The sequence below is a fragment of the Dermacentor variabilis genome, chromosome 6 (genome assembly GCF_050947875.1).
Source record: "Dermacentor variabilis isolate Ectoservices chromosome 6, ASM5094787v1, whole genome shotgun sequence".
Lineage (NCBI taxonomy): Eukaryota > Metazoa > Arthropoda > Arachnida > Ixodida > Ixodidae > Dermacentor > Dermacentor variabilis.
In genome coordinates, this window is record NC_134573.1 from 190,996,453 (window position 1) to 191,018,299 (window position 21,847).

General features: G+C 43.1%; 2 protein-coding genes across 7 annotated transcripts in view; one reads left to right on the plus strand and one right to left on the minus strand.

Annotated features, from left to right (window-relative positions):
* Nucleotides 1–963: 963 nt before the first annotated feature.
* Nucleotides 964–16,475, minus strand: Nthl1 (Nth-like DNA glycosylase 1). Its single transcript, XM_075697217.1, has 4 exons — nucleotides 15,996–16,475; nucleotides 12,951–13,121; nucleotides 4,399–4,664; nucleotides 964–1,214 (listed from the first exon to the last, which is right to left on the minus strand). The coding sequence occupies exons 1-4, from the start codon at nucleotides 16,473–16,475 to the stop codon at nucleotides 1,073–1,075; spliced, it is 1,059 nt and encodes a 352-aa protein (XP_075553332.1). The 3' UTR covers nucleotides 964–1,072.
* The window catches only part of LOC142586006 (F-box only protein 9), a 64,262-nt gene continuing 58,776 nt past the window's right edge, over nucleotides 16,362–21,847 (plus strand). The window contains exon 1 of one of the 6 annotated variants that reach the window (XM_075697214.1): nucleotides 16,362–16,500. Coding sequence is in view for 5 of the 6 variants with exons in the window: in XM_075697215.1 (XP_075553330.1) it covers nucleotides 20,559–20,615 (57 nt within the window). In the remaining variant the exon portion in view is untranslated. Of the gene's footprint in view, nucleotides 16,501–19,231; nucleotides 19,410–20,190; nucleotides 20,327–20,400; nucleotides 20,616–21,847 lie in introns of those variants that run through there. The other 5 variants (XM_075697211.1, XM_075697212.1, XM_075697215.1 and 2 more) reach the window with 5 other exon arrangements.

Consider the following 21,847-nt stretch of genomic DNA (forward strand, 5'->3'; position numbering starts at 1 on the left):
TAAGAATGGCCAAGTTCGTATCTTATACATTGATATGAACTTGCAGTTTATATAATTTAAGTCTTCAAGTGATGATGCTTATATACAAAGTGAAGAGAAGTAAGGCATAATAATGTCAGTTTCTTGCTCCACATACAAGTTTCATCAGATTTGTAACGTACAAAAATGCTTGTGGTTCTGTCGTGTTTGCTTGTACTATGTATAGCCAAAAAGTGCCCATCTGCCAAAGGAAGATTCTAGGAGCGCCGTAATATTAACAAATATGAAGAAACTTGTGCTATTTTAGAAATAAAAATTGCTTTCAAGGAACATTTGTCCATGTCTTCATTTCCCTAAAAATGATGAAAACCTTTATAAACTAATACCTTTGTAAGCTCAGTGTTGTTTACTTGAACTAAAAACAAACATCCTGCATTACCCCTCTATGAACGAAAACAAAAACAGGATATCTGCACAGATGAGAGACACTATTAAAGGTTACACCATAAAAAGTTGTGTAACAATTTAAAACTAGTAGAGTAATCTACTTACACTGAACTTTTATCAGTGGATACTTGAAAGAACAAAGGAGATGTGCTTAATCATTGCTGTATCAGAAGGCAACAGTGAGTAAGGACTTTTTGCACAAACAATATGACAAGTTCTCTCTGACCGCTTAAGTCACTTTTTTACCATGCACGGAAATACAGCAAGTGTCAGAGTGGGCTAACATTCAGGAACAAGATGCAGTTCCATCAACTGGTTATCTAGCTAACTTTTTAACAGTGACACAACTACGAGTGGTGTTGCTTTTGCCTTAACTTAATCCAATGATTGCAAATATTTCCCCTCTGAATTCTTAGTTTACACAAGATCATTCACAGCTATAATGAGGCACAGATGTTTGCATGCAATCCTTGTAGACACACTGGTGACAAGACGATCAAGACCACCCACAAGGAACAGTGGGGAAAAAGAAAGACATTGCCAATAAAAATGTTTTATAAAAGCGGCACTGAACAACATAATGTAGCTGCAAACGTTTGTGCTCGTGCCTTCTGTTACCAGCAGCAGCAGCCCTGGGGAAGAGTGCTCACTCTCTGGAGCCCTTGCCTTGCCTTTTGCCGAAAGGGCACAGCTCCACGTTGAGACAGGTGGAACACTTGGGACCCACCGGCTTGCACACCGTCTGGCCAAACCCAACCAGCAGGTGGTTTACTTCATCCCACAGCTCTCTGCAATTAGCAATGCACGAGTGATGGCTATGACAGCACATAACTCACACTTGCCTCTACAACCTTGTCAAGTGCAAAACCAATGGTGCCGCCTTCTACAAACAAGATGCCTGAAGGTGCTGGCACAGCACTACCCCTGACAAGTTACGTTATACAGAACAAATGAAAATCCCGTGAAGTGGTCCTGTCTACGATAAACTATGCATTAATGTACCTTAAAAAAATTAAATTTCCACCCCTGCATCAATGGACATAAATGTGTCACAGGAGCATAACGGCCATTGCCTTCATGCATGCAAGGTCCTACGTGTTGATGCATTGCTTGCTTACAATGAGCTTGAGCTGTACTACTGCTCCAAGTGAACATTGGCATGTGCAGTTCCAGCCCACAGGAGGTGGCACATTGCCGAAAGTGCTTACAATTTTGTGACAAGCCCACAGGAGGTGGCACATTGCCGAAAGTGCTTACAATTTTGTGACAATGTTCGGGGAAACAAGCAAGTAGCCTTTTGTAATGCTTTACACATTCCAGCATTGCTCTGTTCCTAGCGGCATTTCCGGTTCTGACAATCCACATTTTAAAAACTAACAGCCAAAGACAGAGCTCACATGAGTGCATAACTATGGTAGGCTCCAGCAGTGGAATGGCATTATCTAATACTTCATGGGCACTGGCTAGCACCAGCGATTGACAGCTATTCCTTTGCCCCCCCACCCCCCCCTCATTAGTTGCATTGCGTGCTGCATTGCGCAGGCATGTCGAACCCACATATAGTTAGAACAGGGAGTTCCAACGTGATGCAAAACTTCACTATTGCTGTCAATGCTGCACCCTTGGGGCGAAAGAGACACATCTTTAGTAGTTTCCATACTTTTCCCTTTATGCAATTTGAACAGATGCCCAAGCATAACTCGGTGGGCACACCTGCGTGCATATGGCTTTAACCCTTTGCGGTCCTGAATTTACAGTGTGGTCCAGAACTGCTTTGATAGTTTTAAGCGTTGCAAGGAGAATATACCCAAGTGCTAAAACACAGTGTAGGATATATATTTCTTTCTCTTCTACTTATTGGTACATGAGAATGGTGTGGTACTGTTCGAAGCATCCTGAAAGGGTAGCCAGAAATTTCTGGTGCATACGTTGCACAAAAACATGGTCTTTTTTCTGTGTCGTTTTGTTTTTATTGTGATAGCAATATCTTTCAGAGACCTGAATGCAGCTATGGGACAAAATTGCATTTCAAGCTGGTTTTTATTGTCTACTGGTATGTTACGAACGTAAAAGACATATTTGGAAATTTAAATACTATGGTTAGATGCCAAACGTTGCATCTCCATGTATGTGGCAGAAGTAACCCTCTGCTCATGTTTGTTGTGGTAAAAACTGCATTTATGGTGAGAATGGTCCTATGTGCTGTACATTGCAATGTTGCTGCTGCGTCCTGGATTTTCAGGCAATCTCAAAGAATCTGAAACACATTTAAGTGTCGCTTGCAACCGTCTGTGACAATGCAGAGGTCAAGATCAATTTAATGTGAAAGTTCTCAAAAGCGGATGACAATTATATGAGTGAACCATCTCCATACAGTTGCAAATTCACCGGAATTCAAATCCACAATGAATGTTTTGAGTAATCACTTCCGAGTGACAATTAAAAAATTATTGAAGGCAATGTGCAATATATTGTGTGGTCAATATATATGTGCAATATGTGCAATATGTGCAATATATTGTAAGGGGTCTTAGGAGGATATGGACACTCCAGGTGCATTGCTGCCGTCTCCGTGAGGTTTCGTATAGAGTCCCAGGGCAATAAAATCATCGCCGCATGCCGGATGTGCGAGGGTGAGCCGGAGTAGATGAGGCCGTGCGCGCACATGCTGCCAGCGAGGGGGGTTCTTCTCTGGCAGCTGCTGTTTACAGCACGGATGTGTGAGCGCTGTATCTTCAAAGCGAACGGCGATGTCGCCAAAGTGCGTGGCTGCACGGCCTCATTTTTTGCCGATAGCTTTGTATGCGCTGTGCTTTCAACGTTTCGTTAACGCTGAAGCAAAAGATGCACAAAGGTCAATTCGATCGCTGCTGCTATTGCGATTCCTTACTCCAGCATTTTGACAGCAAGTTTTCGCCCTCATGAGCGAGATATGTTCATGTTTACATGTGCGCATGTGACACCATGCTTGTTAACTTAGTTCAAACATGCTGGCGGGCTAGCTGATTTGAATCCATGATAGAGTGTGTAAACGCGACTGAATGAGGACGTAGAAAGAAACACACACACGCACTGCGCTGTCTCTGTGTGTCTGTTACTTTCTACGGCCTCTTTCAGTCACGCTTACACATAATATCATTGTTAATTTGGTTAGCAAGCGAATGTTCACAAGTTTATACAGCTGATAAAGCTACTATCCTTACTTTTTACAGCTATCTACTAATTTGGTGTCGCGATCAGTGCTTCGCCTTTTGGGCCAAACTGCGACTTCTATTTTTTTTTTTTTTTTGTCACCGCAAAAGGTGCAATCCTTGCTGTTTCTGTCAGGGTTCTTTTATATAAACTGCAGCCTACCAGCCAACCTTTGCTTTCACTCTACACTTGCAGATGAAGCTCTTCAATCGGACCCTTAAATCGCCAACCAGTTGTTATATAATCCAGCAGAATGCACATGTTTATCTATTGGCGCATGCAAGCAACTGACATGATCTGTGTTCCAACATGAAGGGTCATGCCCAATGCACAACAGCAAAGTTTTCAGAGCACAAAATTTGAGAAATCGTTTTTGTTGTAGCTTTACCACTGAGCCTGAATTTCAGGGGTCCAGTGCAATGGTGACACAAGGAAGCATGCACTGCATTTTTCACTTCTGGTGAGAGTGCCTTATTCATGACGAAATTAGGTTTTTTTCACTGATGTTGTGCATCAATAACTGCAGTGGTTGGAGCTGCTGTATTTCATTATATTTTGATGCCACTTCACAGACTCAAACAATAACATGCTGTAAGTCTGCTCCACTGGGACTCAAGAGTATGCTTTCATCACACATGCTCATTGTCTGTCGGCACTGGGCAGTGTGCCCCAAAATTAGTACCTACATTACACTTGCCGTCCATGTAACATGAGAAGTGAAACAGTAGTAGAGCCTTACGATGATGACAAACCCACTCGGCAACACCAGGTGGGACTCACCTGGGCAGCCACGCCTCCAGTGCTTTGCGTGTCTGTTCTGGTGTCTTGGTGGGTGCAGGCAGCCAGCCAAGTCTATTGGAAATGCGGTGCACATGCGTATCAACACCAATGCCCACAGTGTGGCCCCAGCCACAGCTCATGGCCAGGTACGCCATCTTGGGCCCAACTCCTGGCAGACTGCACAGGCCTTCCACACTGTCCGGAATGTCTCCATCATACTTCTCCAGTAGTACCTTAGCTGTCTGCTTCAGATGCTTGGCTTTATTCTGCATGGCATGCCATTACAAAAGAGCAGACTATGTCACTGTATGAGACCAATGAGATCTGCAAAAATCTGCAAGGTGGCTTCACACAAAATATTGCCATCCACCCGGTAGCACAATGCTGCCATAGAGGGCCACTAATTCAGTCTCCCTTTACATTGCTTCAAGCTTCCTGTGTTCTAGCTTAACAATCAATCCAACTTCGCATTGTCATCTACAAGGATGGGCGCAGGTGGCAGGGTGACTGCGTTGGAAATATCGCAGTTCCAGGTTTGATCCCTGGACTAGTACGAATTTTATATCAGCTCCAGGCAGAAGTGCCCATTTTGAGATGAGGATGGCTTCCTTTGCAGCTGCAGTTAAGTGGACAGCAATTTTTCCAGTGACAACACAACTACGATGGAACACCACTCATTTATCTTACACTCTCACTGAAATTTTTGCAGACACCATGTGCACTTTCGACTCTTTCCATTTTCCCCTAGTAGTGAGAAAAGAAGATCATAGATGGAAACTAGAAAGAAAGGTAGCAGCAGAAAGACGACTGGCAAGTTCAAAAGCAACATGCTAACTTTTACTAAAGTTACTGCAGTGAAGCTGGTAATGCAAGGTGTAGAGATATGTGGCAGTGTCTGCTTTGTGTACCCTACATGTTCCCTCACCAGGCCCCACACAAAGTTGTAATCCAGGAAAATCCAGGGAGCATTCCCTTCAGAAGGAGGTTTACTCGAAGCAGAGATAGAAACAAGCTTGAGCATTCACTTTTTGATGTGAACAATATGCAGATGGTGATAGAGCACAGGCACCGTCCATCCCAGAATCATGCTTTGTGTAGCTAGGTTTCACATGTTCTGCAGCTTTGAGGACCATGCACAACATAGCTGAATTTTCCTAAAAAAACTTAAGAAAACCAAGGTGCTTTCCTAGTATTTTGGATCCGACAGCATGGCATTTGGCATCAACATTGACACAATACAATGGTAACTTTGTGAAAGTTCGACTTGATTTGTCATAAGAAACCTACAGCGAATTTGTAGTTTCAAGGTGTGCAATATTTCAGGTGGCTATGCCAACGTGTGACCTGCATGTACAATATGGCATTTATTTGTGGTTACCTGTGGCACGCAAGAGCTAACTTGCACAAGCTTGCTTTGGGACTGTGTCGTCAACCAATGCACTATGCAGTGGTCTTTGCCAAGAGCAGACCAGGAGAGCTAAATTCTGGTGACATTGCCTCCAACAGCTATGTCACATGCCCTCCTGTTAGAGCAGAAACAGTCAGTGGAAAGTGTAAGCCAGGCACCAAGCAGAAACAGCTCCGTGTAGCCCATAGTTCACCAGATGCAGTTCATTCGGAAGGGCCAACTGAAGTAGACGCCCATCGTAGCATATGAAGTGACAGCTGCATCAGCATGCAATCGCCGTGACTCCTTGAATTACAAGCATCGCTCTTCTGGTGGCTTCCTAGGCACAGATTTATTGTCTAATGCATAGCACTTTTACACCAATAATCCAATATGCAGTTTCTTTTCTCGCTGATCTCTTTTTCTGTGTCCCCTATGATAGTAGGTGGCACCACACTGCTAGGTGGCACATGCTGTTGTACTGTGTTCATGTCACCATCCTTCTGCACTGCTCTGCGTGCTTCACAATAACCCATTAGATCAAAAATTTTTACTTCATAATATTCCAGGCAACCTAGAAGCAATCTCGATAGTTCTCTTTCCATCTCACACTAGTGATCTAAGTCTACCACCACATTGCCATTTTGTGAGCACTGAAGCACCAAAATAAAACTGAAAAAGCTTCAAGAAATATTCCATGCCTGAAGCAGCATCTTGTGAACAGTGGCAAGCATAAAAGTAACAAAATTTCTTCTTTTTACATAAAGCTTTAGAAGACGGGTCCCTCGGCACAGGTAGTATATGAAACCAATGTGTGTTGTTATGCCAGGTGATACTATTATGTACGATTATATTGAGCTTTTAAAGAGCTGTGATGATGTCTGGACTAGCTTGGGTGGAAAGTGAAGTACCTTGATGACTGTTGTGTCATGCTTTCTAGCAGTCACACATATCGTGAAAGCAATTTTACTTGCAATACACTTGCATGCGAAATCTTTGTGAAATACACAAACACTTTCCCCGCAGCACAGATCACATAGACAAATTGCTCTGAAACCTCGCAACGAGACACCTGCCATTTTGGTTAAGGGAAGACATGGCATGACACATTGGTCGCTGGCTTTTGTGAAGATAACTGAAAGCAAACAGCTGTTGCTTGCCACTTGGCCGAAATCGCAGGGATATTTTTCACCTGATGTGAATGGTTATAGGACAGAAAAAAATAATCCCTTATCGAGCGACTTTTCTTTCCTGAAGCAAGATATTTCAAATGAACTTACAACAACCTATGTATGTATGCCCAAATTATTTTTACATTACTCGCTGCATTGGGGTAAAATTTGTGTGGTTGCTATTAAAAAGTGAAATCAGCACTTAGTGCAAAGAACTCCTTCATATCCATGTTCTGTCAAAGCGCATTCTATGACATGGAACTTGAACCACCACATCTTATGGCTCGTAAAGCAGCTGAGTGTTGCGAAAATGGCACGTGCAATTTGTGCATTTGAATGGATGCAGCCATATTTGAGTTTGTTGGAGCAAACAGCCTCGCTGGAGAACTCCGTGTGCAGAGCGTTGTTTTCTACGAGAGAGATGCTCTTGTTGGACAGTAGCTGCACATCTATCACTTCAGCATCTTGCTCTGATCCAAACAAATGCTTCACAGGAAGATAGAAACTTGAAGCCATCTGTCTGCAAACAAGCGCACTTGTCTTAGTGAAGGCGAAAGCTGTTTTCTTTGACAGCATGCCCTTAAATGCTACACGACTCACCCTCCCTTTAGGGGTGAGGAGCACAAGTGCATGGGAGAGAGTAAGGTGAAGGATTAGTAGTGAAGGCAGTGCGTGACACAGCTTGGGGGGGGGGGGGGGTGATCCTCGAGATGTTTTCAATCCACTTAGCTGCGTTATTCCATTATTAATTAATAATCCCATTATTAATTCCCATAGCAGGACACTAGCCCCAATCTTCGCAAGGACAAATTAATAAAAATACAGCTTTTTTCCTAAAACAGCGTAGGACTGGAATGCATTACCCTACAGTTTTTTATTCAAATGATTTTGTCCGCGACTTAGAATGTCTGTATTATGACTGTAATTAGCGTTCTATGTCTTGCATTCTCTATCTTTGTTGTTTTCTTTCCTGTCCGATTGTTACTTGCTTGTTATGAATCTGTTAATTACTTGTATGCCATTCCTGCATGGACCACACAGTGGTCTGCAGTACTGATAAATAAATAAAATAAATACTTCATAACTTCTGGGAGGGTTGAGCATATTCATTGCCTCACATCGCATCGTGGAAGAAGTATTAAACTTTGAATTATGGGGCTGTACATGCCAAAACCACAATCGGATTATGAGGTACACCATAGTGGTGGACTCCGGATTATTTCTGACACTGTGGTGTTCTTTAACGTGACCCTAAATCTTAAGTGCACAAGCGTTTTTTATTTCTCCCCCATTGAAATGCAGCTGCCACGGTTGGGCTCAAACCCACGACATCGAGCAATGCCATAGCTGCAAAGCTGCCACGACAGGCACAGAAGTGTTGATTTGATGCGTGACCCCTTCCATAGTGTCACCTAGATCCTACTGTGTGCTTTAATGTGGCTCTCCTTCTGCGGGCCCTGCATGAGTTGTCCTCTTGACAAATTTGCATGGTGTTTATTTTTCAGAAATGGCATATACATACTGTATCATACCTTGAACTTAAATTTGTCTTGTTTGCCCGTAGCTGCTGTCATATCTATAGTATCAGTGCTTCCTAGCCTCCGCACATCACTTTTTCCCTATTCGACCTCTCCCCCTCCCCTTTGTATGGGAACTGCAAGCAAAGAGTTGCAAGCTGGTTATTCACTCCTTGCACAACTGCGTCGGTTCTACACATCCTCTGCCTATTCTCCCCCCTCCTATTCTATCCAGCATCCCTCTGGACTCGCACGTCAGTAGAGGGCAAGTGCTGCAATTTCTGCAATGCTTTTGCGGGGGTGTCATGAAAGAAGCTAATGTGGTGATGCCCAGGGAGCTCCAGAGGGCATTGTAGAGGGCATTGTACACATTCAACGTGGTGCAAAGGTCCAAATGAGTTTCTCACATCGCCTTTCCTCTATGCCATGCTTCTGTCATGTACACACATGCTGAACCAGCGCCCGACGCGGTGTGCCAGACAGCAGCAGCAGCAGCAGCAGCGGCAGCGGCGGCGGCGGCGGCGGCGGCGGCGGCGGCGGCGGCGGCGGCGGCGGCGGCGGCGGCGGCGGCGGCGGCGGCGGCGGCCGGAAAGTCTAAGGAAGAAGCAAAGAAAGGTTCACTTAAATATAGGCTGCTGCTGATGATGATTGCAGTACACGATATGATTGCAGTGCCTCTTTTATGTTTAACATATTTGTTATACTGATTTCGTGTTTTCCACTGTTTTTCTGTGCTCCACAGCTTATCATAAGCTAGATAAGAATTCCTTTTCTAATTATTTTTTCATGTTCTTGCTTTTGTCTTTTCTTGTATGCTTAATATGCCAATATAGCGATGCATATTAAATGCCTATGTTAACTGGAACATATTTATTATGCTTTTCATGTTCCAATTTTTTTTCCTGTCACTGCTGACAGTGTTTTGTTTTGAGAAGCGATATGTCGTTGAGCATCAAATGTCACTCCTGTTGTTGTAGGTTGGTAAGGTCTGGCAAGCCGTCGTCAAGATTTGCTTTCTTATCAACCCCAGCTATTTTTCTGTAAGAAAACTGAAGTAAAAGCTCTTGGTTGATTTATAATAATGAAAGGAGAGAAAGTGGTTTAAAAAATGGCTCATAAAACTGGAAAAAAGAGGGGAGGTATACCATTAGCTGTGCTCGCTGTAAGATTGCAAGAAGTTAAGCACTGTCATCTAAATTCTTGTTAATAGTATAACATGTAGATTCTAGAGCTCCTTTTGAAACATTAATGACTCTTGGTTGCAGTTAGCTGAACTCGTGGACAAGATATGACATTTTTTTTTTCTCTTGAACGATAGCGTTAGTGAATAATATTTGAAGTTACGATATTGTGGGCTGAAATGTTCTGCAACAGCATTGGGAAGTTTCATCATGGTGTCCTATGCTCCAAGCAGAACACAATATCAAGAGGATGGATGATGGTGCTTCTGCTATTGGCAAGTTTCTTGTATGTAACCCTACATTGTCCATTTAAAGGGACAATAAAGGCAAATATTAAGCCAAGCTAAAGCGATAGATTAGTGGTGCAGAATCTCTAAAGCATCAATATTATCGCAAACAGAGCCTTAATAATCGAGAAATTGAGGTGAATGCAGGTCATGATTAGAGACTACCCCGAGACATTCAAGTACTTGCACAAGGATGAAAGCACTCCTCGGTTAAATTTTTTCGCTAGCACTCAACTACTCGTTCAAAGAAACATCCTTGTATTGTATTATAAGGCAAAATAAAATGCTACTTGTTTAGCTCTATTTGATTTCTAGAAAAAAAAAGTCATTGAAATTTTTCTTGACAAAGACGCGAGTGGTCGAAAGGTTTCATTTCTGCTCAACTCCGCGCCATCCATGCTTTCGAGTTTCAGTAGTGTCTTTGATAGCGTAGCGATGCGCTGGTTTTGCAGGCTCGCAAAACTCGCACAAACTGCAAGTAGCAGAGAACTCAACTTCCATGTGATGTCACGAGATGCCCGAACGGTCAATGCCACATGACCAAAAAGCAGCTGCAGCGGCGAATCCATCGCTCTGTCTTGGCTCGGTAACGCTGTCTGTCAGGCACCATTTTAGTCAACGATGGCAGCAAACATAGAGTTGCTATACTAAGAAGCAAAGGGTGGTGATGGTGTATGCAACGTCACCACTCCCCTGGTCGGGTGGTGGGAGATTTGAATTGTCAGACCCTTCAGATGCAATTATCTTGTAAACTAAGTATTTTCTTGGCATGAAACAGGTGTTGCGAGGTTTCTGGAATAGCATTTAAACAGTCCACGTCGACTTATTATTTGTCTTTAGTGTCCCTCAACATAACACTCATTGGATGTCCTGTTTCACTGATGTGTTACTGTTTGCAGCAGAACGAAGATGCAAGCACATAAATGATGTTGGAGCTAGAGCAGGTAAAGCTGGACTTAATTTCATGCACATGTTCATTAGTGGTTTAACATTATGTTGTTTCCAAGGTGTTTGCAGGTCTTACACCTAGCATGGGAACAGCCTGTTTTGTTAGTGGTGAGTAAAGGGTTGACTGTCATGTGCCAATAACATGTCTATGTTTCTATCACATTATAGGGGACTAAGAAACTCATTGCTTGATATTATTGTGTAATATTTCTGTAGAACATTTATTTATTTATTTATTTATTTATTTATTTATTTAGCATACTTCCAAGGCCCGAGGGCATTACAGGAAGGAGTGGTAAATACAAATATTTACACAGTAAAATACAGAAAAAATATAGTTATAACAAGTAAAGAAAATATGATAGCAAAAGGCTTCATGAATGGCAGTCTTGAAGCTGTTGATGTCAGTGATAGCAGTGATGGATGCAGGAAGGTGGTTCCATTCTTTGCTAGTCTTTGGAATGAAAGATTCGCTGTGGGTTCGACACGATGGCACACCAGCTTTATGGTTACGGCTTGAGCGCAACAACACGTCGACGGGAGCAGAAAAAAAAACGCCTTTTGTAATCGGATTATAATGATAGATTTTGTGGAATAACGAAAGGCGAGAGCATTTACGGCACAAAGATAGTTCAGGTAAAGCAAGTGTTGCTTTCATTGATGATGCACTGGCATGCCGAGAGTAGTTTGATAGAATGAAACATGCTGTGCAATTCTGAATGGATTCAATCATTTCTGGAAGTGTAGTGTTTTTGGGGTCCCAGACAGCGCTTGCATAACCTAATTTAGGGCAAACGAGTTTTATATAGATCTACTTTTACTGACGAAGGTTCTCTGGAAAAATTGTCTTGGAAGTAGCCTAGCATGTGGTTTGCGTTGTTAGTACCATAGTTAATGTATGTGCCAAGGAAGATTAGAACTGATGTGGATGCCGAGGTACTTGTATGAAGTCACGAGATCTAGCAAGATGCCGTCAAGATCATTTATGTTTGGAAATGCTGTTGCTTGGATAGTCTTTTAGGCTGGGCTAGTAAAATCCAAGGGCTCCTTTTAATCTATTCTAGCACTGATGGAGTGCAAAAAGGAATACCATTGGAATAGAATCATTCCGTTATCCTGGCCATTTTATAATGAATGCCGACCTCCTTACCAATATAAGCGCATCCTCGTAGGGTTGATTTAGAGTTAATTGTGGATCATTTCTTTCAGCTAGTACTACTGTAAAGTTATTTTTAATGATGAATGTAATCATCGTCGCTACAGATGCTTCTTCTAAATTTTGTCCATCCAATAAAGATTCCTTACTCGTAGTGTTGCATATGATGACTAGAGCAACTATATAGTAGTATAATAATGACAACTATAGAATAATGGTATAGCATATTGACAGGTGCACTTGCCTATCTTTATCGGGCGACCATGTTTCGCCGCTTAACAAATGTTATCGCACAGCGCGGAACGCGCCTGCATGTATCGAAGTTTCTGGAATGTCATCGATGCTTCTATCCGCTGTCTGTTGTCACCGCACTTTGTGTTATCTGATTTCCTCGTGTGACGCGAATGGCGTAGAACTTTGTGGAAGACACGCGGGTCCCAGCGATTAGTCTCGAACATTCGACGACTGCTGTATAAAAGCCGACGCGCTTGACCCGCTGATCAGATTTTCGACGATCGCCGAGTGTGTTCGCCGCTATCGTTCTTTTGAGTGTAGCCTGCTTTTGAGGGCACAAGTTCGCCCAATAATACGCCAGTTTCTATAATCACAGTTTTGCTACTTTCTTCACCGTCACTACTACGTGACAATATATGCTCTAGCTTCACCCTAGGGGAAGAGTGAGCTGTGTACATAAACGTTACCAAGAGGACAGTTGCTGCCCTGTTTCGTTGTCGAAACATCGTCTCCAGCCCTAGTCTTCCCTTGTTTAAATGGTGTCGATCTGTTCTAGTTTTAGAGCTCAAACAGTATGTCACGAAATATTCGGCAACCAGCTAGAAGAGGTTTAATTTCAAATGTCGAGGCCTGCAACAAAGTAATACACATATGCCATGGCAGTGCTCACCTTGTAGAAGCTAACAGGGTAGATGAGTTGTTCAATATGCTTTTCGTTGGCTGCTGCCATACTTTCCGGAGTCAGGGCAAACTCACGGAGGCGTCCCACTGCTGCATGTGTCACTTCATCTTTTGTCTGGCTCGACAACATCAGTGAAACCAAAAGCTGGTAACGAACAAGCTGCAATGTGAAATGTTTCATGAATTCTGTGACTCCCCAGATGCATTTTAATCATTGTCACAAAGTGTCACACATGCTCAAGTGTAGTCCACATACCAAATGTTACATAAATAGAAGCATGTATACACAGCTTCATGCTAAACTGCTTGTTCACCCACACTCATATTTCACACAGAGGTGGTATTTTGGTAGTGCATCAGAGTGCATTACTTGCCTGTTTTGTCCAGAATAAATTATTGTAAGTACAGGTAGTCTGTAGCAACGCCAGGAAAACAAAAAAAATAAAATGTTAATTTCACTGCAATGTAACAGTTGCACCATCTGTCATTGTTAAGCAAAATCGCAAGAAGACACGTTATGCACTACATTTCACAATTATAGCGACAAGTACCACCACCATTATGTTTCTGAAAAATATAAATTTGTCTGATGTTGTGATTGATCACACACAGTTGTATGCTTTGGACTAAGCCAGGAAGGTAACGCACCCCACCGTGGTTACCAGCAGAAAACAGCACCAATCGACAGGACAAAGAGAAGGACACAGACCACAGCGCTGACTAAGAACCAAGTGTCTTTATTCTTTTAGTCAGCATATATATAATCTACCACTATCGCGAAGAACAAAAAAGGAACAAAAATTCAGCATGCACAGGGGCAATAAATTATAATCAGTGAGATATGGAAGCTGTCTCCTTTGGAAGGAAGGATGCCGTGAAATGGACGAGAAGGCTTACACATGCGTTGCCACTATTATGGATGTGAAAGGTTTTATAAATGAGACGTACGCGGTCATCGTGGTATTCTCTTCGTCCTGTCGTCGAGCGCTGTTTTCTGCTCGTAATCATGAGCCAACCAGCCCAAATGCGTACCCTTCCAACATGGTATTACACTGCGGGCAATGCTGAAATGCCAGCTATTCAGTTGGAAGAGTCACAAGCACCACCAGGCACTCGGCACAAGCAGCTGCACTAGACTTGAGGAAGGAAGGCACGTGTGCCCGTTTCATTTTAGTTCTACAGACAGCAACAAGTCAGGAATGCAAGGGAAGGCGAGTTGAAAAGAGGGGACTTGAGGGACAAGTGGAAGCACAAGTAGGAGAAAGACAATAGTGCACAGCCCACTATGGTGACTTTTGCTGCGTAGGTGCAGGGAAAAGAAAGTGTGAAAAAGAAAAGGGGTATTTAGCTTTGTGTTGCTAATTACGGCCAGCGAGGGCTATTAAAGGGCCTGTCTACTACTAAGAACACGCCTTTGGATTGTGGTGGAAATGAGAAGATTTTGTGTCATATTGATGGAAACGAGCGTGCTTTTACCCCATAAACAGAAATATATTTAACATCTTTTTTTTTTTGCTCTCTGAAAGTTGTGCAAGAATTACATGTGGCAATGTTCAACATTGAAACAGTGCAATCAATCCGTATACCCTCACGCAACCAAAAAAGCCATGCAGGTAGAGTTATTTTGCTCGTACGTACACAATATTACACTGCCTGATATTATATTTAATAACTTCAGGCGTAGCACAAACGGGCAGGAGAAGCAAAACCACAGGAGAAGCAAAAGCAAAAGGCAGGAAACAGGAAGAAAAAAAAAAGCCACGACTCTCCACCAGTGGGGAGTGACACCTCCACAAGCTAAGGATGAATAAAGTTTTTTTTTTTTTTTTTCGTCTCAAAAGGAGGTTGCTCAAGCTCATCTTTGAGTATTTACTTGAACCGACACCGCATGAAACAGTGCAAGACTTGAGACTTGCTGTGCCTAATATTGCACCTGCTATTACCTCACTGCTTGGCATTATGGGTGATAACTTCAACTTTTTATACTGTGATGTGGAAATGCAACCTCCATGCACATACACTATGCTCCCTTGGGAAAAAGTGTGTCAGGCTAATCAATGGGTGCAAGAAGTTGAAATTAAAATGAAGTGCAAAGGCTTTGTTTACAATCAGCCTACACAAAGATACACTAAGAAATATTCTGTAAAATATTGGTTTGATGAAGTGCTTTTCAAGGAATTAAGGGAATTTCTAATGATGCCATGAAGATGTTAGCATAATCAAGAGCCTTGGTTCGTCATATATATATATATATATATATATATATATATATATATATATATATATGAGAGAGAGAGCTAGGTTTTTTTCATTTCCATTTAGGTAGCCAGACAGTTCCAACTATAAATGAAAGGCAAGTTTTCACGACAGCTCTTTTTTGAATTTATGGTAAGCACCAAACAATGATTTGGCTTTTGTAAGCAGATATATCATCCATGTTTTCACTGAGGCTCTAGCAACACTAAAAATGCACAGGCATTACAAAAACAAGCACTATATTCAGATGCAACAGGTCATATTGTTTCTGGTATACCAGACATATATATAGTACATGAGAAGACAGACAGGCAAATGTAGCACTCCTCGTGTCCAGGTCTCCTTGTGTACTCTCAGCTCACAGTATCTGTGTTGCAATAAATGTTTTAAGAACTGCAGGAGGTAAGGGTGGCTATGACAGCTACATGCGCTCTGTGGCAAGTAGGTGGATATTTCAGTATCAGGTGCAACACAACATTATACGAGTGTTGCGAGACACCTCACGAAGTAACGTGATTTGGCCCACTATTATCGCTCTTTAAAAAGTAAAATAAATTGGAGCCAAATTAACTATAAAGTGCAATTCCGACATGTCCGCTGTTACCGATGCACTCAGAGGCTTTACAGCATACTCAAAATGATTCGATATTACTTCTGTCAATTGCGGCACCAGCAAGGTTGTGTGTGTGCGTGTGTACCTAAAAAAAAGAAATACTACAGCAAAAGCAGCCCGGCATCAGCGACATATATATCTATGCAGTGTTCGAGCGCATCTCACCTTTTGTGGAGCTGACTGGTCGGCACACTTATCGCAGCCCATGGTGTCGACAGGGGCTTCGATTGCCTGGCGCATTTTGCGCACATTTCCCAAGACCTCCTCCCAATTTTTAGGCACCCAAGGAAAGTAAGGGGATGTTTTGTCCGTTTCATGACGTGGACCATGCGAATATTCAATTTTAAGCGGCGCTGAACCAGCTCTTTTAGACGTTCTTGAAGATGTGGGTTCCAGCTGCTGCGCGTCAAAGGCGGCAGCTGGTGTCACCTTCGTAACAGGCAACTGTCTTTCAGCGGGATTCTCAGCTTCCGTTCGCTTCAGCTCGGGTTTTCTCTTAGCCGCGACTCGAGGTTCAGTCGGCCTCGCATTGGCAGATTTGGGCTTGGCACGAGTAGCACATCTACTGCTCGAGTCTGGGGAGTTCTTTGCGTCCACGACGTCTTCCTTCAAACACCGTGCTGAGCGCAACCGTGCCTTCATCATGACAGCAAAGTAAATCTGAAAACTGGTAAGTTTTGTCTCAAACTTTCCTCCACTACGTCGTCTGCGCGCTACATGGGCTGTCACGTTCGTCAGAACGTTTCGCAGAAATCATTCCAGCTTTCAGCCCTTACGCTCCTCACGCTTTCCGGTAAGTTAACAAGTGACACATATGAGTGACATACGAGAAAAGCGCATTGAGACTTCAACAATCCAAAACGGAGAAGCGAAACACGCGCGTCCTCGCAGAATCATAGAATAAAGTCATAGAATAAAGAACCAACTTTGTAGAGTTTCTAAATAAATACCCTAGAGGGAAATGTGGCGCTAGTGTCTAGGGGGGCTGCTCACGCTCTCATGAGCGTTGCATTACCTCAACCGCAACCCCCATCGTTCTACTTAAGTTTTCCAGCTCCGCTCGGGAGTAAAGCCCCTGCCATAGAGTTTCTCACTTTAATACCTAGAGGGAAATCTGGCGCCACCGTCTATGGGAGTTTCTTAAGGGGCACCGTGCCGTCATGGGAATCAACCTACATGGGAATGATGGGAAGTACAGGCTTCGGATTGACTTCAATCTTTAGATAGCGGCGTTTGGTTGCGGTGCAGTAAACGAAGCTTTATTCAAATATTATCGCGTAAAATCTAATTTTATTTCTGCAGTATGTTACATATTGTACAACACGCTACATAAACTTTGTATGACTTTGAGATGGAAGCATGGTTTACTATGGTTTGCACCAGGACACACCAGGGTATGCATTCTTGTGCGCTTCTGTTCCTGATTTAACCACAGAGAATAATTATTTATTTATTTTTGCAACAGCAATAACAACCGTACATGTACTTATATAAAAATACTCAACAAGTATTTATGGAAATATAAATGTTGTATTATGAGAAAGTGTTGCGCCCTTGAGCGGAATGCTACAAGTGTCATCTGCTACGACGCCTGCTCGCTGCAAACGCGAGACTTTTCTCGCAGACGACAGGCACTTGCGAACTCTCTCGCTCTTTCGAAGGACTGCGTCAGCTGTCATGATTGCTGAACGTCTTCAAGTACTTTTAAGCACATCTGCTGCAGTGCAGTGCTAGCTAGGACGCTATAGTGGCCTCCTACGAGTATGCTTCATCATATGTTATATTGACGTACCGCTTCCGAAGCGTTACGGCGTGGCTTTGCACGTACCCATTTTGCGACACTGGACTACAGCCAGGAAGCAGCAACTTTTCCTACCACAAGTAAGTTTGTGTTCTCAAAGACCTAAAACACGCATTTCAATGAGCACATAAACGAGCAATGCATAATGAAGAATTCAATAAAATTTGATTGTCAAGCCACTAGAAGTACAACTGTATATGTCTTGTATCAATAGTGCCTTCTTTTTCCTATTGTGAAGTTTCATAAAGCAAGTAACGCTACAGTGCCAACCTAACCCACTTAACAAACCAAGGTCCAAACGCTCAAAACATGTTCTTTCAACGTTTACGATGCCGCCGCTTTCTCGTCAGGGCTTCGACGCCACACCGCGACACAAACATCGTCCCAGTCGCTGGCCCAGCGCGCTGTCACCACTTCGGGCAACAGTACAAAGGCAGAGAGCTTTGCGTTGCACTGTCCCACTGCAGGTTATAGCAATTGCGCTTGGAGCGAAACCAAAACTGCCAAAAAATACTTGTAGACTAGTTCGCTAGTCAATAGAATGCCAATCCGAAGCCTGTACTTCCCATCATTCCCCTGATGGTTGAACAATCGCAGCGCCAGATTTGCCTCTAGGTATACTAATATGAAACTCTATACGGGGCGTCTTAAAATTGCGCAGAGCAGCGTGCTGCAATCGGCAGCGACGTGCATTTTTAAAACGTTATATTAAAGTACACGCTTTACGTGGAGCACTTACATGTGTCAATTAATGATCAGAAGGACCTACTCTAACGACTCAGTACGTTTGTAGAAAATCGTCAAAATCGTTTCAAAGTCCCTTTAAACTACGCCGCCGCTTTTTTTTCTTTTTTTTATTAAGCATGGACTGGGGGGGGGGGGGACAAAAAATTTCACACGGCTTACGGGCAATAGAATATCATGGAGTTTCTCACTGTGTAGTGAGAAACTCTATGTAGAATATGGTATATATAATGGATACCTAAAACTGTTCGGCGCCCGAGGTTCGACCACAATAATTGAACCCGTACCCATTACTCCGCATTCTGTTGCGCGACGAAGACGTAAACATGAATGGAATGTTTCACTGCAGTATTCTTTTTCTGCAGTTTTTCTGTAAGAATACTTCCTGTAAATCTGAGCACATGGTGCTGGGTGAGGCAGCTATGTTTGATGCAAGCAGCAAGGTACTGATGGAAAACTGTACGGGCGGAAATTCACACGGGAGTTGCATGCTTCTTGAAGAACAACAAAAATATGTTCTCCAAAGGGATCCGTACAATAACATTGTAGGATGAAAGCCGACACTGCGGCCGCAATGCACGAACAATCACCGAGCGGCATAAAATAACATGAAGAAGAAAAGGAAAGACGTCTATTCCTAAGGCATAAATACGTGTCATATGCGATTATAAACACCGTTTGAGCGGTCTGAACGCATATACCAGCGCGCGAAGTAGTACGAATGACCCTACGAGAAGTATCGCTAGGGTACCCTAGTATCGCCAGCAGTTTCCAACGGCGCGACCTTGATGCGGCCCAATCCACTTCGATCGCAGCGCCGCTATAGTATTTTTCTTCGTCGCGCGTCACATTGCAAAGCATGCGCCGCCCCATGCAGGCCCCAGCCGCTCGCTGCACTTAGTACGCTCTAGTGGGTATTTACAAAAGCATGGCGGCTGCTCTGAAGGCACGACGATACCAAAATTGTGTGCTTCGTTATAATTCCGACCGAGAGTGCATCGCTTGAGCACTGACATCGAAAATTATTCAGTATGGTAAGCATACCATCCATGTCCAAAACGGGTCGCTCATTCCTATGCCATTATCACGGTACTAGCAGCAAACGGCGCCCTTCTGGCGCGTTCAGTTGACTACGGGCATATAGGAACATTCGTATGCACTCGTTAATGCGCTTTTATAAGTCGACAAAATCTATGTGCCGACGTCGTTATCAAATTACGTATGCCCGCCCTTAAAGACTAAAGATTACTTCCCGTCATTTGCTGCCACATGCGTGGTAGGAGTAGCTCCCCCGCTTGTTTACATGTGTAGCGTCCGCTAATCGATATTTCGATTGATATTTATCTTCAAGATCGCGCCTGCGGGCCTCTCTGCTCATGACAACTGCACCCAGTCTGCCAAGTTGATTGCGTCAACGGAATTACGAGCATGGGTTGGTTTCGCTCACACGCTACAGAGTCTGTGCAGGGATAGCAGGCAGCTGCGACCTACGTTTTCACTCGAGCAAATTATTTTCAAAATCACGCTTCTGTTCTCGCTCAATGTTTGCAACAAGAGCGCACTTTTGTTCCGCATCGTTCAGTAACGCAATCGTTGCAATCGTTGCTGCTCGGTTAATCCTGCATAATCATGGTAGTATGTGCACCATAGTATAATCAGGGTGCGCGCCTTGCCATTGGAAAAATTAAAGCGACGACGTGGACTGGTTTCGCCACCTGCCGGCAGCTAAATAAAACGGCGTGGTCTGAACATGGTCTCCGAGATTCTACACCATTCGCGCTGCACGGAAATCCAACGCGCCCGTCACCAAAAGAGTGTTAACCACTGCGCGCGCCTTGCTGCCCGTAGGTGGCACTGTTAGCCGAGGGCTCTTAGAATTATTGTATATGCTACTATAATTCCTAGCGAGAGTGTATCGCTTAAGTACTGACATCGAAAATTATTCAGTATGGTAAGCATACCATCCATGTCGTACCATACCATACCAAACGTAGCACATACAGTAACTCTAAGGGCTCTGGCGCCCGTGGAGGCAGACGCGTAGAAGGCCGACTGCATGTGATATCAACGTGCGCATTGCCTCTTTTCATGTGTTGCGGAAAATTTTCGCAGGATATATCACAGGCAGTTTTCCAGCTCTGCCTCGAACATTTTGCCATCTCAGCCCTTCAATATTATTTTTCATGTACTTTTTTCTGTACCTTTCTACAGCCTTATCCGTTGGTTTTGTAGTATCTATGGTTCGTATTTATGTTAAATAATTTTTTTGAAATCAATTATGTGTGGGTTCACATACCATCCATTGTCTGTGAACCGATAGCTTATCGTGGAACCCAGAGGTTATTGTCTGCCTAGTTCCCTTTTACAATATATTTTCTTTGGTAATGCAGCCATTTATGTGCAGTTTTTCGCATTTATACACCTTCCTTCTTTGTAGTGCACTGATGTGCATGTAACATTTACTAGTACCGTCCCTGCATACATTTTCCTACCATTGATCTGATGTTGCATGCTATTGTGTTGTGATTTTGTTACGTTGTGCTTTTTCTTTTTCATTTGTTTGTTAAATCACTCTGGTTTTACATTGATGTAACCATACGCCCCTCCTACGCAATTTTTTTCTGAACACATGTAATCCATAAATTATTTAAAAAAGATAAAGATGCCGTAAGCAGACATGCGGAAAAAGCGATTAGTATATTTGTGTTTGATGTAATTAACATTTTAATCATTACTATGTTGAGTTACGGTAATGCCTGTTTGGGCAGCAACTAATAAATAATTGTGTAATTTATCATTTCACACTTGGCACACAATTTCGCGCTCCACCCAGCCTTGAGATTTTAACATGCTGGAGTTAATGGCACCGAAACTAATGTAACACAACACATGGATTTTCTTTAATCCATAAGAATATTTTCTTAAAGGGATCCTGAAACGATTTTGACGATTTTGTACAAACGTACTGAGTTGTTAGAGTAGGTCTTTCTGATCATTAATTGACGCATCTAAGTGCTCCGCATAAAGCGTGTAATTTATTATAAGGTTTTAAATATGTACATCACTGTCGATTGCAGCACACTGCTTGGTGGAATTTTCAGCCGCCCCTACACATAAGACGTAAATCACCAAATTGACGTCAGTAGGGCGAGCTGTCTGATTGGCTGCCCAGGGCGCGTCATCGATAATTTTTCCACCTTTATGGTGAACAAATGATGTTTGTAATAGTTGGAATGTTAGTTAATTTCTTTCTATAAAAAAGAAAATAACCGAAAGAAAATGCACAAGAACAATTTTTCAGTACACTTAAGCACTTCCGGCACACAGCAAGCGTTGTCTGCTTGTGTTACAACATGCTCTGTCTTTCACGAGAGCTCCGCCGTCAGTGTTGGTTTGTGTTTTCGCGAGTGCTATGATTCGACTTTGTTGCGTTGCGGACTGCAAACGTAGCGACTGGCAATATGTCCAGCTG